At 39.9% G+C, this 16,578-nt stretch overlaps 1 protein-coding gene across 17 annotated transcripts in view; it reads left to right on the top strand.

Moving 5' to 3' along the window:
- The window catches only part of mycbp2 (MYC binding protein 2), a 64,182-nt gene that overhangs the window by 32,844 nt on the left and 14,760 nt on the right, over nt 1-16,578 (top strand). For 5 of the 17 annotated variants that reach the window (XM_030124844.1, XM_030124839.1, XM_030124842.1 and 2 more), the window contains 27 exons: nt 41-233; nt 737-1,011; nt 1,176-1,397; nt 1,573-1,764; nt 2,701-2,907; nt 3,011-3,148; nt 3,247-3,425; nt 3,509-3,651; nt 4,172-4,272; nt 4,357-4,575; nt 4,664-4,886; nt 5,462-5,580; nt 5,700-5,787; nt 5,899-5,948; nt 6,048-6,220; nt 6,431-6,575; nt 6,725-6,931; nt 7,303-7,358; nt 7,434-7,549; nt 7,975-8,072; nt 9,218-9,334; nt 9,980-10,120; nt 11,405-11,482; nt 12,463-12,687; nt 13,712-13,844; nt 14,321-14,446; nt 15,993-16,184. In XM_030124844.1, coding sequence (XP_029980704.1) covers nt 41-233; nt 737-1,011; nt 1,176-1,397; nt 1,573-1,764; nt 2,701-2,907; nt 3,011-3,148; nt 3,247-3,425; nt 3,509-3,651; nt 4,172-4,272; nt 4,357-4,575; nt 4,664-4,886; nt 5,462-5,580; nt 5,700-5,787; nt 5,899-5,948; nt 6,048-6,220; nt 6,431-6,575; nt 6,725-6,931; nt 7,303-7,358; nt 7,434-7,549; nt 7,975-8,072; nt 9,218-9,334; nt 9,980-10,120; nt 11,405-11,482; nt 12,463-12,687; nt 13,712-13,844; nt 14,321-14,446; nt 15,993-16,184 — 4,156 coding nt within the window. The remainder of the gene's footprint in view (nt 1-40; nt 234-736; nt 1,012-1,175; nt 1,398-1,572; nt 1,765-2,700; nt 2,908-3,010; nt 3,149-3,246; nt 3,426-3,508; nt 3,652-4,171; nt 4,273-4,356; nt 4,576-4,663; nt 4,887-5,461; nt 5,581-5,699; nt 5,788-5,898; nt 5,949-6,047; nt 6,221-6,430; nt 6,576-6,724; nt 6,932-7,302; nt 7,359-7,433; nt 7,550-7,974; nt 8,073-9,217; nt 9,335-9,979; nt 10,121-11,404; nt 11,483-12,462; nt 12,688-13,711; nt 13,845-14,320; nt 14,447-15,992; nt 16,185-16,578) is intronic. The other 12 variants (XM_030124848.1, XM_030124846.1, XM_030124845.1 and 9 more) reach the window with 11 other exon arrangements.

The following is a 16,578-nucleotide window of genomic DNA, read 5'->3' as shown; positions in this document are numbered from 1 at the left end:
CGACCTGTATGAGAAACTGTCTATCGCTGTCTCTATGTAGGAGTGTTTTGAGTCACTGCTAAGTATCCTTCACTGGAGCTGGACCACCTTGGTACTGGGTGTGGAGGAGTTGCGAGGGCTGAAGGGTTTCCAGTACACAGCCACCCTACTGGACCTGGAGAGACTGCGCTTTGTTGGCACATGCTGCCTTCGCCTGCTCAGGGTCTACATCTGTGAAATATTCCCAATTGCAGGTGGGAGGACAAAGATCTACATTATTTTATCAAAGGCGTATTATCTCATTCTCTGTAAACATGGAAAAATTCTATACCGCTGCTCATGAATTTTTATGAATACATCAGAGGTATAGTGGTGCCTGGTGCTCTAAATTCATGATTTGGTTTAAGTTTAAATAAGTCAAAATCATGGGCTTCTTTAAATCAACTACAGTTTTTAATCACAAGAACAAGAAAGAATAAAGTGAAGGTAGAATAACATCATAAATTAATTTTTCATGAATATCTTTTTAAGACAAGTCTATGTATTAACTAAGTACCAATGTAAATAAAACAATAGTCACATGCAACAAATAAACTGAACCACAACTTGAGTATTTTTATCCTGGATTTCCCCTTTGTTTCAGAACTGTTATATTCCATGACTTAACACAACAATACACATTACTTACAGCTACAGTACATACACGTGTTAATTCTGATATAATACAAAGCTGTTGTCTCTGTCATTTGGTTTCCAGCCAGCACCAAAGCTGTAGTGGAGGAGTCAAGCAAGCTGGCAGAGTGTGTGGGAAAGACACGCAGTCTGTTGAAGAAGATCCTGTCAGAAGGGATGGACAACTGCTTGACCAAGCTGGACAATGACCCCCAAGGCTATTTGTCTCAGCCTCTCACTCTACTAGAGGCCGTGCTACAGGAGTGCCACAACACTTTCACTGCCTGCTTCCACTCATTCTACCCAACCCCAGCGCTGCAGTGGGCCTGCCTCTGCGACCTGCTCAACTGCTTAGACCAGGTAAATTATTATAAAAAGTATCCTGAGTGATTTTCATTTTCAGTCTCTCAATGTAAATGTGTTTTGTGAATTTAGCAGTAGATAACATTATATTGTCTAGGTTTTTAAAGAAGTTGAAAATTGGTGTCATGGCTTGAAAATCACCCGTCATATTTTTTCCCCAGGACATTGCTGAGGCAAACTTTCGCACATCCAGCAGCCGCCTGCTGGCAGCTGTAATGTCAGCTCTGTGTAACACCTCTGTCAAGCTGACATCCATCCTGCCCATTGCATATGATGGTGAAGTGCTGCTACGATCCCTAGTTAAACAAGTTAGCACAGAGAATGACTCGGCCCTCGCTCACCGCTTTCCCCTGCTGGTGGCCCATATGGAAAAACTAAGCCATGTGAGTTTTTGTACCATGTTCACATCAGGTATCATTACTTCAAAATGCTGCATATGGGCAGCGCCTTCAGAAAACAGATCCAATCCAAATTTATTTATAAAGCACATTTAAAAACAGCAGACTTGACCGAAGTACTTTGTTAGATGTTTTCATTTATTTATTTATTTATTTTTAGACTGAGGAGAATCTGATGGGCATGACCAGTTTCCGGGAGGTCCTGGAGAAGATGCTGGTGATTGTTGTGCTACCAGTGAGAAAGAGTCTGAGGAAGGAGGTGGAGTTGTTTTCTCCACACCTGGTTTCTAACACCTGTGGCCTGCTGGCATCTATCGTCTCTGAACTCACTGCCTCTGCCCTAGGATCTGAGGTAAACACTTTCTACTTAATTGTTTCCTTTAGAAAGTGAATCCTATTCTGAACATTTTCCTTCATGAACTAAACTGCATCCTAAACATTTTTTAAGCCTCTATCTTGTTCTGTTTTATGGGTAGTTATTTCATTTTTATGGATTGTAAAAATTAAATGGGTGACAAGTAACCGAATTTTGTGACTAGAGTTCCTTTCCTCATACCTTTCTTATCCTCCTTCCCCATTCCACTTCACTTTGTTAATGAGGTAACTCTTCATCGTGACTGTTTTCATGTTTACTTTTACCACCAACATAAACTGTGTGATGAGTCATGAAGTTGATAGGACAGACGTCTGTCACACTCCCTTTTTTGCACTCTTTATTTAATTACTGCTCACATGCAAACCCATGTTGTGCTGTCAAGTCTCTTTAGCTATTGTTACTATAGTAACCATAACTCAGCGGCAGCCCTTATTACCACTAATTTTCACCCCAGTCTGTTGTCAGGGAAACAACTCCTCTTCCCCAGAGGGACCTACATAGGTCCTTTCACAGCTGTGTCTGGTTCCCTGAAGACAGAATGCTGATATAAATAGTAATAGTTCTTATTAACCCATGTTTCACAAGCAATGATTGTAAGAAATATTTTGTTTAGCTTATTTCAGAGATTATATTCAGACAGTCCATTAGCCCTGTTTGCCCTGTTATGGTTTCCAAAGACATTTTTAGTATTTGGTTGTTGCACAGCATTTTCTAAATGTTACCATCTATATGCAGGCTCCTTTTTCTTGATATTGTATAATCTTTAATGCAGATTACATACATTTCCAGGATTCTTTTGTTTACAAACATTTCCATCAGAACTTGTTTGCACACTTCTCTTTTGCTGTATTTTTTGAATCTTATTTGGTCATGTAAGTATGTTTTCATACAACTCTTAATGTGTCCCATTAGGTTGATGGACTAAACTCGCTCCACTCGGTGAAAGCATCTCCTAACCGTTTCACCAAAACAAGCCAAGGCCGGAGTTGGAACACAGGCAACGGGTCTCCAGATGCCATCTGCCTCACTGTGGACAAACCAGGTGTTGTCCTGGTTGGTGTGTGTGTCTACGGTGGAGGGGGCATCCATGAGTATGAACTAGAAGTGCTTGCTGATGATGTAAGACATAATTAATCTTCTTTTGTTTATTCTGGTATAACTGACTAGTTTTCAAGTTTTGGTGTCTCACTGCTTTGTTATCCGTGGTCCTTTTACCGTCCAGGCACAGACAGAGCACCCAGGAGACTCAGCACATTCCCATAGGTGGACGTCTCTAGAACTAGTGAAGGGCACCTACAGCACAGATGATTCTCCCAGTGATATTGCAGAGATACGCCTGGACAAAGCTGTGCCACTTAAGGTACTGTCTGAAGAAAATAACATATAACATGCTGTGGGAATAGAGCCATTTTGACAGTTTAAAATGCATATTTATTGATGAAATTTTTCTTCCTGCAGGAGGGGGTGAAGTATGCGGTTCGACTGAGAAACTATGGCAGCCGGACAGCCAATGGAGATGGAGGTATGACTACAGTGCAGTGCGCTGATGGAGTATCCTTCACATTCAGCACCTGCAGTTTGAGTAGCAATGGGACCAACCAGACCAGAGGACAGATTCCACAGATTCTCTACTACAGGTAAAGACAATCCTAGTGTTTTCTAATATTTCATGTTAGAAAGTTGTTTTTTTTCTGACTTGTGATATATCTTGTTAATGAAGGAGTGAGTATGATGGAGATCTCCAGTCACAGCTGCTGAGCAAAGCCAATGAGGAGGACAAGAACTGCAGCAGAGCTCTCTCTGTGGTCAGTGCTGTGGTCAGAGCTGCAAAAGACCTTCTTCACAGAGCTTTTGCTGTTGATGGTAAGAGCCAATCTTAGACCTGTGTTATAATAGGCTTTCAAACAGTCTGAATTATAGATCTTAAAGCATCTGTGAAAAACTGTACTGATCAAAACCCCCTAATGCAACCATGTTATAATGTGATGTGATGACTGAAGTGATATCTTCTTGAATGAAAAATATCTACTTTTAGAAAAATAAAATTGTTTTTGCTAATGTGACTTCGAACTAATATGGGTATGTCCTAGTTTAGCAAGATCTGGCTTCAGAAGAGTACATTTAGTGAATTTTTGTGTAAAAAGTGTTGTAAACAGCTCCAATTATGAACTTTGGGTAAGTTTCATTGGAAGTGAGAAAAACATAAAACTGCTCTAAAACAGCAAACACTCAACATTGTTCTGTATTAACATCAGGGCATCAACAAAGTCACATGTACTTCTTGGCCCGTATGCAAATACATGTACCCTGTATAAAGCATTGGTATCTAATGGAGTGTGGGTAAATTAAACCTCCAATTTTATGTGTCCTTTGTCTTTTTTAGTGGATGATATTCCAGAGCTTTTAAGTTCTTCTAGTCTGTTCTCAATGCTCCTACCCCTTATCTTGGCCTACATTGGACCTGTGGCTGCATCTGTACCTAAGGTAAGTACTCTTGTCTTCTCTCACTGCAAAATGGTTTGTCTGTGATGTGACATGTTAGTCAAATTATTTTTGTTCCTTCTCCAGGCTGCTGTTGAGGTCTTTGGACTGGTTCAAGAGTTATTACCAGCTGTTTCTGCTCTTAACCAAAAGTATGCTCCACCCACCTTCAACCCTAACCAGTCAACCGACAGCACCACCGGCAACCAGCCAGAGCAGGGCCTGTCAGCTTGTACCACCTCAAACCACTACTCAGTGATTGAGAGTGACCACCCTTATAAGCAAGCTGGTGTCACACAATATAGGGTAAAGTTTTAATTAGTATGTTAATTGCTTAGACAGTGTCTTCATCCAAAAAAATGTAAGTTAAAACAAATGTTAATTATCCCCTCAGGTATCATTCCCAGACTGTGTTCGCTGGACCACTATTGAGTTTGACCCACAGTGTGGAACTGCACAGCCAGAGGATGTCCTCCGTCTGCTCATCCCAAGCCGCACCCTTCACCTGGCCAGCCTGGGAGGCAAACCTCTGATTCATGATACTATCAATACGTGGACTGAGCTCAAAAAGTTTTCTGGCTCCACAGGCTGGCCAACCACTGTCCTTGTACTGCCAGGTAAAGCATGGCATGTTTGCCAAATGTATAAATCAAGTTTTCCACCCTTCCTTAAAAAGCTAAAAATCCTATTATCTGTTTGCAGACCTTAAAATACCTCAAATGCACTTTTGACTGGTTCATGATGTTAATGGTACTTTGGCTTTTGATGTGTTTTGGGTGAAAAACTTGTATCAATCACAGCATGATAGAATTACAAAATGAAATCAACATGCACTATTCATCAGAGTACACTCAGTCCAGCATCTTGTAATGTGGTGAATAAATGGGCTTCATAAATGTAGAAGCTTCTGGAAGTAATAAGATTAAGGTGTTTGTGTTAACATTATTTAGATGTTTTTAAATCAAAGCTATGGAGATCTGCAGAAAGTCTAATAAGCCTAAGAGTCAAATGTTTATAGTGAAATGTGTCGTTAGATGTTGGATTCAGCAATGACAACCCAGTTGCAGTTTGTTGGTCTTTTATTATCCTCATGCTTATATCTCCTTAATGCTTGACTAAGCCACCTGTCATAGCAGCCATTAGTTTACCGATGATTGCCTTTCATCCACTATTGTTTTTTCTGCACTCCAAGGGAACGAAGTTCTGTTTTCATTGGAAACTGCCTCGGATTATGTGAAGGATGAGAAAGCTTGCTTCTATGGCTTCAAGTGTGTGGCTGTGGGATATGAATTCAACCCTGGCCCTGATGAGGTATAGACAATAGATTCTCCTAATTCCTACTTCTGGTCAATATTTTTGTGTCTGAATACTGATTAGAGCTTATGTTCTGTATATGATCTTTACCTTTATGACAATGTGGAATGTTTTAGGGTATCATCCAACTAGAAAAAGAGCTGGCCTATCTGGGCAGTGTGTGTGCTGCTGCTCTGATGAAGAAAGACCTGGCACTCCCTATAGGTAAGGAAAAGAGTGCAAGGGTGTTTCACATGACTGCGTTGAGGGAATAATATATGCCTGTCATCTTGACTGAGTAGTTAATTTGTTGTAAAACCTTTTTTTTTTCTCCAGGAAATGAATTAGAAGAGGATCTTGAGATTCTTGAGGAAGCCTCTCTTCAGGTACATAATCTGTTAAATTCAGGAATTCTTCTTAGCAGCAAATGTGATCTAGTTAATTGGATTTCATATTTCTTTTTGCATTTCTATTATCTTACACAGGTGTGTAAGGCCCACTCAGGAATTTTGGGGAAAGGCCTGGCGTTGTCACACTCTCCCACTATCCTGGAGGCCCTGGAAGGGAATCTCCCGCTGCATCTCCAAACCAATGAGCACTCTTTCCTGGAAGATTTCATCACCTGCGTACAAAACTCAAGTGGTGGACGGTTAGCCAGGTAAATGTTCTAGGTGCTGTCTTAAATGTATAAATATATTGCAGATAAGTACATTGCAGATGTAAGAGCAATACAGTAAATGTTCATTTTACCTTCCAGAAATATCTTTTTATTGTGTAGTCTTTACTGTCTGTGCGTGTCCAGTTGTTTTTATTGTTCCTGCAGTCTGTTAGTATCTCACTACCTTGTCTCTCCCCTTGTTTGTTCTAGGTGGCTGCAGCCAGACTCTTACGCAGACCCCCAGAAAACATCTTTGATCCTAAATAAAGATGACATACGCTGTGGGTGGCCAACCACTGTAGTTGTACAGACCAAAGACCAGTATGGCGATGTGGTGCATGTTCCAAACATGAAGGTCAGGACAATTGATTTAGCATTTATCGTACGTAGGGCATGCATATTTTATAGGACCGAAAATGTCAGTATTCACTGGTGATGTGGAATTTCCAAAATAGTTACTGTTGACCACTGTGACACTGGTGTTGTCTGTCTTTTTATGTGAAGGTGGAGGTAAAAGCTGTACCTGTGTCGCAGAAGAAGTCGATGCAGCCTGAGAATGTGAAGAAGCTTCAGAGGCTCCCTGGAAGCTCGTCTCCTTCATCTTCTGGACCTGATCTAACTTTCGGAGGACTACCAATGCCTAAACTAGAGGCTACATACGAGCCAATGATTGTGAAAGAGGCTCGATACATTGCTATTACCATGATGAAGGTTAGCTTAATGCAACTGGGTCATAAATCTCTGACAAGCTCAATGCAGATACATTGCAACCACTGACAACCTATGCCACCTATAGGAAATGTGTAGATATGACATCTCTGAATTTAGTAGACCTCTGGGTATGTTAGTATAGATAGATAGATAGATAGATAGATAGATAGATAGATAGATAGATAGATAGATTTTATTAATCACAAACTGGGAAATTAACTACATGCAAATTAATAATATTAGCTTTTAGCTTTGTATATGTCCCAAAGTGCTCAGATGCATATTACAGACCTGTAAATTGGTAATTTATTACAATTTTGAATAATTATATTGGGTTCAGATCAATTACTTGTTGTCTTTGTTTTTTGTAGGCGTATGAAAACTACTCTTTTGAAGAGCTGCGTTTTGCCTCCCCCACCCCGAAGAGGTAAGTGAAGAAATGTAGGAATAAAGCACATTCTTTCAGCGAGATACAATATTCTTATTGATTATTCTAACTCAGACCCAGTGAGAACATGCTGATTCGTGCCAACACTGATGGAACCTACAGCGCCAACTGGACTCCAGGAGCAGTAGGCCTCTATACAATCCACGTCACAATCGATGGCATAGAAATAGGTATGTCAATATGACTGTCTGTTGGAGCAGTCTGGCTTTATTTGTCACAGAGACTTAAGGATATGCAATGATGTCCATTAATTCATGTAATAAGGGGCACGTTTGGCTTCAGTTTGTATTTTGAAAGGAAAAAGCACTTAGAGTTGTCAAATGCAGCTTAAACTTACAGATAGTTTGTGTTCTGTGTGTGCTGAAATATAGGTTAGAGACATTTCCTGATGTGTATTATATTATTGCCTTTGCAGTTCCTCCTTTTCGTCTTTATAGATACAGTAGTTCCGCCTGAATTTGCGCACATTTATATTTGTATTATATACACAACTATGCTTTTCAAATGACTACAGTAACTTTACCTATGGTGATATTATAAACAAACTCCTTTCTTTTCTTTACACTGTTGAGTTTTACATTGGCTTTTCTTTTAGATGCTGGTTTGGAGGTGGAGGTCAAAGACCCTCCAAAAGGCATGATACCACCCGGCACTCAGATGGTCAAACCAAAAGCTGAACCTCAGCCCAGCAAAGTAAGCCTATTTTTTAAGCAGCATGCATGACCTTGGATGGGAACATGCACACACCCATAAGCACACTTGCAAACACCTATCAGAACAATGCACGGAGACAAAATACCTTGCCCTGTCTTTTGCTACAACCATAAAACTAAAGAATTACCTAAAAGCTGCAATAAAAATCCTTTTGAAACATGAATATCATTGTCACAGTGTCGCCTGTATTGACATTTGTATTGCAAATTGACATCTTTGCTAAATCACTTAGTTAACTGGGAGAAGTTCTTTTTGCAGGATATTTTGTGGGCCTTGAGCAGTTTCTCAATGAAAATGTGCAAATTTGCAGATTTTACTCCTGTGTCTATGACAGTAAATTGAATAATATTGAAATTTCAGACAATGTCAAAGTGTGAACTTGCTGTTTTGGAAATCGACAGGTTAATTGATTATGCTAATTTTGCCTTGACCTCCACATAGGTGTTGATGTGTTGTGTTGAATGCATAAATAAGTAACTGCTTGTGAGAATGTTGCCCATTAGGATGGATTAGTTGATATGCCTCAGCTGATCCCCCTGATGAGTTTGTTTTGTAGTCTTTTAGCCGCATCGCCAACCAGTGAAACAGAAGTGGCACTTAGTGAGTAGGGTCAGTCATAGTACTGAGTGAATGGCTGTAAAAGTAATGACTCACTAGAAAACAAAAGAAATAAAATGAGTCAGTGGAAATATACTGTAAACAAGATGAATGCATTAAACCAATATGAGGCATTTTCCGGAACCTACGTTGTAAACCTTTTGTGATGTGAGATTTTGTAGACTTAAATGGGGAAACAAGCAACAATATGTGCATTAAATCAACACTGTATATCCCTTCTGAACACACGCTCCATTGTTTACCAAGCGCCAATTTAGATATAGATGAAAGATTATCAACTTCATCTATTTGGTGCTATCATTAATAGAAGTCCAGAATTCTCCCTGTTCTGTCGCTTTGTGTATCTTTATACTCAGAGGCAAGCTCAGTGTGGGTTAATGCATGCAATCTCCTACCGTCAACTTGTCCTGCGTCCTCCTCTTTCTCTTCCTGCTGCAGTTTCTTTTATTCTTTCTCTTCTTTGCTCCTGCCGCTCACAGTCTCCATCTCCCCTCTGCTTCTCTCAGGTCCGCAAATTTGTGTCCAAGGACAGCGCAGGCCTACGTGTGCGTAGTCACCCCTCCCTGCAGAGTGAACAGATAGGCATAGTGCATGTCAATGGCACCATCACTTTCATTGACGAGGTAATTGACTCTAGACCAGGCAGAATATTAGTTGTTATTATTAGTTATTTTAACTAGCCTGGAGCGCTATCCACTCTTATTATTCTGTTATTCTATTCTGTGTTTCTTCTTCTTTAAATCAGTCAAATACAATCATTATTTTAGTAATCTTATTTTTCTTGTAGTTAAAAGGATTTAAGTGATTTGAGTCATCTTTGATGATTTCAATGTTCTCTGTGTAATTACCTCTCTCAATATTGATTACTGCTTTTTTTTCAAAGCTTATAAATTTGTTCCTCTGAATTTATTTTGCTTCATACTCTTGCCTGACACTCTGAGGCTGCAGAAAATATTGTTCAGATACTTGAAAAGCAAAGCTAAAGCATGTGATACATATGAAAACAAAATTTCCATTGGCAAACTCAAAGTATACTAAAATGTTTTACTTTTATCTGCACAATTACTCCGCCCTTTGGTAACAGCGCTATTCACTTTCTCTGTAAGTCTTAACTACACCTTGCAGTAACCTTAACTTGCTATCCTCTAATTTGACTTGAGTCTCTCCTGCAGCCTCAGAGGTGTTGTGTGTGAGGGTTCTGGTCCTCCTGTTTCCATAGTAACAGGGTGGAATGGCTCTGCTCTGCTCTGTTGCTTGTTTTCCCGTAGATCCACAATGATGATGGTGTGTGGCTCAGGCTCAATGATGAAACAGTTAAGAAGTACGTTCCCAGCATGAATGGGTACACTGAAGCCTGGTGCCTCTCTTTTAACCAGCACCTGGGCAGGAGCCTACTGGTCCCAGCTGACGTAAGTAGAAGGCCCACTGAGCTGTCTGACTCAGTTTAGTAATTGCAGAGGCTCCTGCGCTGTTCATTTGGGGAAAAACTCAACGATCATCTTTGTTGTTTAAATGATCACCATTTTAAGGAGTATCTAGTGTTTGGCACCCACTCCCCAAAAGCATGGTAACTTCAGACCATCAAAATATGATTGTTGGGGTGCTCACTTGCATGATATCCAAGCAACACTGAGTATGAAACTTTCACTAACAGAATGTGCAAAGGAACAGCAGCCGGGAGCGTGCATGCATTAACTCAAGGCAGAAGGTTTACCATAACATGACCATCATGTGTTTGGTTGGACACGACACTTAGAAATGCTGACATGTTTGAAGCATTGAAGTGAACCCCAATGCAGGAATTGACAAACAAGGAGAAAGGTAGTAGGAGCAATTTCATTCTGTGGTAAAACGGTTAGTTTCCATTGTGCTAGTTGTATTTTCCATGTTGCTCTTCAGTCACAATTCATAAACACACTGTAGCATGCGACGAAAAGGTTATTCTCTCACATTTTGCTCCATGCCATATAAACCGCCATTTTATGCAGTAAAATCAAAGGAAGGTGACTGGCTATAATTTGGGACATTAACATTTGCTGTGGTATTGCAGTTGTGAAGGCAGTATCTTGAATGCCATGTTAATACTGAGGTGGTTTTCTGTCATGAAGCAATCCCTGGTCCACAAAAAGTTTCAATGGGAAATTGTACCTCTACTGCTCTACAATTCCATCCTTGCATTGGGATGTTATAGGTGCTAGGAGGCTTCCATGTAAGGTCTCTGTCTGAACAGCATGACACACTACATTATCCAAGTGGGGAATTTTTTTGGAAGTTTCTTCTTTAATATATTTATTTGCCTAATCCTTTGAGGTCATTTGATCATGGATTGGAGAATTACGATCGAGCTGTTTGGAGTGAAGTTTCAATCCTTTTTTTACCCTTGCAGATGGGTTTTGTATTTTTTCAGTATTTGATCCTACTCTCATTTATTTAAGATCTGACAGGCTATGCCTGTATTTGCTATTTCTCATGGTCCCCTTTATCAGTGCTCCATGATTTCACTGACAGGGCTGTCTGACACCAGTCAGATCCTGCCCTCTCTTCTTCACTGTCTCAATTAATCTCAGATGTTGGAAGACATGAGCCAAAAAGTTTTTCTTCCAAAAAAATACGTCAGCTCTTCCCCCATCCTGTTTTCTTTCCTCTCTGGAGTCATCTACTGTTTCTTGACTGTCTCACAATCTGTTGCTCAGAATGTCTTTAATGCTAGCCAAGGAGTCAGGGATATCGGCTTTTTGTCGTGGACTCCCTTAACTATATTTCCACCACAGGTGAGTTATATGAAGGAGGGATAAATAGCTTGACTGCCCCATAGCGAATCATCTGTCTGTTACTCTGCTTGTCTTCTTGAACCCCTTGTAACTTTGTAGACTCCCCACACTATGAAAATTAGGCGCACTAGGTCAAACCATAGTTGCATGGTTGTTTGTTTTGTTCATTTTGACTTCTGATGGTGATGATACATGAGAAACGATTGCTTCTATTGACACCTGCAGTGACCACAAAGGAGTTTAAGTAATTACTCAGACTTGTATGTTGCATGGGGTTGAAGATACAAATGTCCAGTCTGTGGCATGAGGTCTTGTTTGAAGGGCTTGTCATGTATAGTCATGTATCCTTGTGTGTCATAGCATGCTTCCTTTTTAGAGCTTGAAATAAATTAACATTACACTTAATTTGAATAGAAACATTGTCTGTCATTATTTTAATTGCATCTAAAAAATATTGTATGAAATATTAATTACTTTTCTTGTTTGTCGAGCGTTTATTTTATTTCATAATATCTAATTATAAACCAAGTATTTTTGCGATGTATGTACCAGATATGCATTTAAAGATTGGGACAATATGGTTTGGTTTTTAGATCTATGCATATGATAAAGCATCCTTGTTATGCAATATGGTATGATTGTAAACCACAGAAACTCATCTCACAGTAATCAAGTTCTTGAGGTGTGCAAAGATTTTAAGATCATACAGCGACTTTTATAGACTTGTTTGATATAAGGAATCAGTTAGGGTTCTCTGACTCAGGCCAAATGTTTAAAACTTCATCTTGATTTATACAGGATAGCATCGCTGATCATACACTCTCTGATAACAGTGCCCCATTTTGTTGCTAACAGTCATTTTCTCCCAATGTTTTTCACAGAATACTAGTAACTGAACTCTAGCACTGATTATTCAAATTTTGGCAACTTGTTGAGGTGTTACTGCACTCTGATTTTATTCATATTCTTACCTCTTGCAGGAGGTCAGGGGCCAGTCGGAGGAGAACGTAAAGGAGGTGAGCAGCTGCCCTTCCCACGAGGCCCCCATTCGGGTGCAGAACAGGGCAGGGCAGGGCGGCGGCCCAGGGCTTTATAAGGTAGTGAAGACCGGCCCCTCTGGTCACAACATCAGAAGCTGCCCAAACCTTAGGGGTATCCCCATTGGAATGTTAGTTCTTGGCAACAAGGTCAAGGCCATAGGCGAGGTACGCACTCACCCCAAATAATGCTTTGTGTTTTTTGTGGCTCGAGATGTAATGGAATAAATCAGTCAATTTAGATCACATAATGAGCTTAAGTTGTTGCTGTCAGATTGAGGCCCTAATTCTTAAGCAGATTCCCTCTTTTTCTTAAACTGAATTTTTTGAATGAGAAGTATGCTATCTTTTCTTTCAAAGGGGAATTCATCAGGTGCTTCTGGGTGTGTTTTCTCTATTTATCTGCTTGTTGGGGTCCTATCAAATACTGTGGCTGCAACATTTTTGCGTGCTTTCTGACTAATTTCAGTTTGTCTGTAAATGCATTGCAGTTTCAGGGTGTCACATTCAGCTGACTGAAGACTTCAGTGGAAGTCTGATCACAAAATGCTGGAGCCATTCTGTGCCTTGAGTGTATCTTTCTTGCACTTTTAACAATACTCTCAATAACTGGTACTTTGAACTTTCTAAATTGTCTCTGATCTGGTGAGGATGTGGAACCACCCCTCTTTTGGATATGACCTGTCATTGACTACTGTGGTGTGTCATGCTGTTCAAAAGTTTCCTCTTTGAGCCTGTACTGGAATGCCCTATCTGTTTCTGAAAGGTGCAGCCTGCATATACTAATGCTTCCATCTGTGTCTGTTTTTCTAAAATGATAATATTTCAGGGAGTTGAGGAAAAACACCCTCATGCATTTACCTTTCAATATGCTACCCCTTTTTTAGAGTAAGTTTTTTATTTATTTAAGCTACGTCAGTTTTGTCCTACAGTGTCTGCTGATACACAAAATCAAATTCTTGTGATCTCCTACTGTGGACTTTATTTGTGTCAATCAGATCAATTGAATATTCGCATGTGAGTGATCTATTGTGATAGGGTTTCGTGTCATGCTTTGTCTTCGCAGTAATAGAAAATAGGTGGGTGTGACTGTTTTCTGATAGATGAGGGCTAGACTGAGTGTGTGTGTATGTGCTGTGTTCGACAGGCGTCCAGTGTGTGAGAGTAGATAAAGAGTGTTTTTGTGCATCAGGTGGTCAACTCGGAGGGAACCTGGGTACAGCTGGATAAGAACAGTGTTGTGGAGTTCTGTGAGAGCGATGAAGGAGAGGCCTGGTCACTGGCCAGAGACCGTGGAGGAAACCAGTACCTTAGACATGATGATGGTAAGCCATATCTTAGCTTGACTCTTTGCATTATTCTCAACCCCCAGATCCACACATAATCTGTACTTGCAGAATTTCGCTCAAAATTTTATAGAAGACTTAGTAGATTTTTTGCAGAATTTTAACAAAGGCAGTATTAATACTTATCTGCCCTAAAAATGTGTGACAGAGTTCTAAAACATTTAGTGAGTTTAATTTGTGAGTTATGGGTGATAAAATTCAATGGTTCTAGTGAAATATTCTTTAAAAGCCCTATAATTGATCATTCGAGTTCAGTTGGATGTTGTATGAAGTCCCATATTTTCTGAAAACAGCCATATTAAACAGAATAAACCCCTAACATCAACAAAAACCATGGAAAAAAATCTGCAGATTCCATTTGGGCTTGATTATAAGCAACAATACTAAAGCTGAAATATTGATGAACGTCACAGTGTGATCATTTGTAAGATGTATGTTCTGATTTGCTGTTATAGAACAAGCTCTGCTCGAGCATGGGGCCCAGACCCCCCCACCCAGCCCCTTCTCTGTGCAGGCCTTCAACAGAGCTGCAACTTCAAATGGAGCCCAGGGCTTTGACTATGGCATCTCCAACAATAAAGGTGAGATCATCTTCTCAAATATTAGGCTTTAAAACATCACAAACACACAAACATATCCTAAAACTGCATATCACTTTGCTTTTCACATACATGTTGTTTTATGCTTTTCATTTGTGAATCCTCTGCCTTCAATCCAAGAGTTTGAGGGACATTTTCCATTGCTGGCCTATAGCTCATCTCTTACTTTACTCTGCCCTCTTGACTGTTTTCTGTTTTATTTCTATAAACTACAATGTATATATGATTTCTCTTCATTCTTAATGTTTTGGACTGAAACTTTGCTTATTCAATAGAAACCCTAGGGCATTAAAAACAACTTAATCTTCATAATTTATTGCAAAACCTCCACAACGTAAATGCAATTATAATGAGTCAGTTAACCTCTTTAAGATATAGGTGCTCTCTCTTGTCTCTGATCTACCATCTCTTTTTGTTCATGCATGCTTTAATGCGTCTACTGTTGCCAATTCATGCCTAACATTGCTGCAGTGTCAGGCATATTTTTGTCTGTGTGCATGGGCCAGTCGGTGTGCTTTCATTCAGTTGGTACATATTGTTGGTTATTAGCTGAGTATTATTTAAGCAGCTTCATGCTATATGAAAGTTGCATTGGGTAAACCCACCACCAATAACTGGCCCTCATGCCACTCTTATCGCTCCTGTTGCCATAACTTACAAACAGTATTTGCATAATCGCTGTTTCCTTAGAAATATAAGTGAGTTGTGAAACTTGTGAGCCAAGAATGAAGGGCATCAACCTGTTAAAATGAAAGATATTCCCAATGTGAGACGCTCATGCTACGCTGAGAACTGTGGTTATGTAAATGAGCCAGCGTTTTCCAATTTAGACTTGTGAAATGAATGCATAGGAGGAGACCCCTTGCTGCGTCTTCTTCCCCCTCAGTATATGTTTTCTACCGTTTGCAAAATGGGAGAAGACTGAAAATTTCTATTTAACTGTTATCATTTTCTTAAAGCAGAAATGTCGTTTGCATAATTTGAAAATAGTGCAAACTGCTCTGGTTGGAAATGCAGTTTTTTTCATTTTAGTTGCATTTTTGTAAATGTTTTTTTGCCAGTTGGAGGTATTTTGACAACAAAGTAGTATTGAGATGATATTGCTTTGAAGAAGTTGTGAGTCAGGATTATAGAGCATACAACTACAGCAGAACTCAAACAGACTCAAAATCTGAAATCAGAATTTACAGTTGTATCGTACAGTATGCCATTCAGTAAGTGAGGTTTCTAGCCTCGTGGCAATCAGTTAAGAGGTTTTGTCCAGTTAAATTTTCTTACTAAAATCCTGTTCAAGAGTTATAATTCAATAGTTTTCCTTATATTTATATTTACACAGACTCGTGTCACCCATTTTATTTCTGAAACTATAGATGGCCAAAACAGCTTCTCCAATTTTCCACATCCATTCAGTTATGGGAGGGGACTGAATGATTGAAAATAAGCACTGAATGACCCTCATTCCCATTTGGAACCCTCAGACTTTAGTATAAGCTATAGTTTTTCCCCTTCCTTTGTCTCATGTTTGCAGGTGACCGGTTGAGTGCCATACTGAATTCCATTCAGTCTGGGCCTTTCCTCTCAGCAGCTCCCTCCTCCTCCATATTTGAACAAGCCGCCCAACCTCCCTCCTCTTCCTCCTCCTCCTCCTCCCTTGTCCACAGTCCATTTGTGTTTGGACAGTCCCCCTCCCAACTGTCTCAGCCACAACCACAGCTTCTGAGTAAGTCTGTCCTGCCTTCTGACAGTGCTTGCTTGCACAGGTGTTGATCCTTTTATACCCACCTTTAGTTTTTAAGGTGTCACCTGATGCAAATTTATTATTTAAGTTTTTTTCACTTGTTTTTTTTAAAACAAGACCTTGAAACATGGAGATTGTCTTGCTGTGCTGAATTTAACAGACTGAGGTGCTTATTTTTGTGCTTGCTCTCTTGTTTAGCTGCAAAGTTCTTTCTACTTTTCCCTCATCATCCTCATTGCTGCTTTGATTTGAGATCTGCATATCCAAGCTTGATTGACACCTTTGCATTTTCCACCTTATCCAGCCCAGGACTTCACTGCAATAGCTCGTGTTTTCAGTACTATAACACAGTGTTAGTGCAAAATTTCACATCATA

The sequence above is a fragment of the Sphaeramia orbicularis genome, chromosome 21, assembly GCF_902148855.1.
Source record: "Sphaeramia orbicularis chromosome 21, fSphaOr1.1, whole genome shotgun sequence".
NCBI lineage: Eukaryota > Metazoa > Chordata > Actinopteri > Kurtiformes > Apogonidae > Sphaeramia > Sphaeramia orbicularis.
This window is presented reverse-complemented; position numbering and strand designations above follow the sequence as displayed.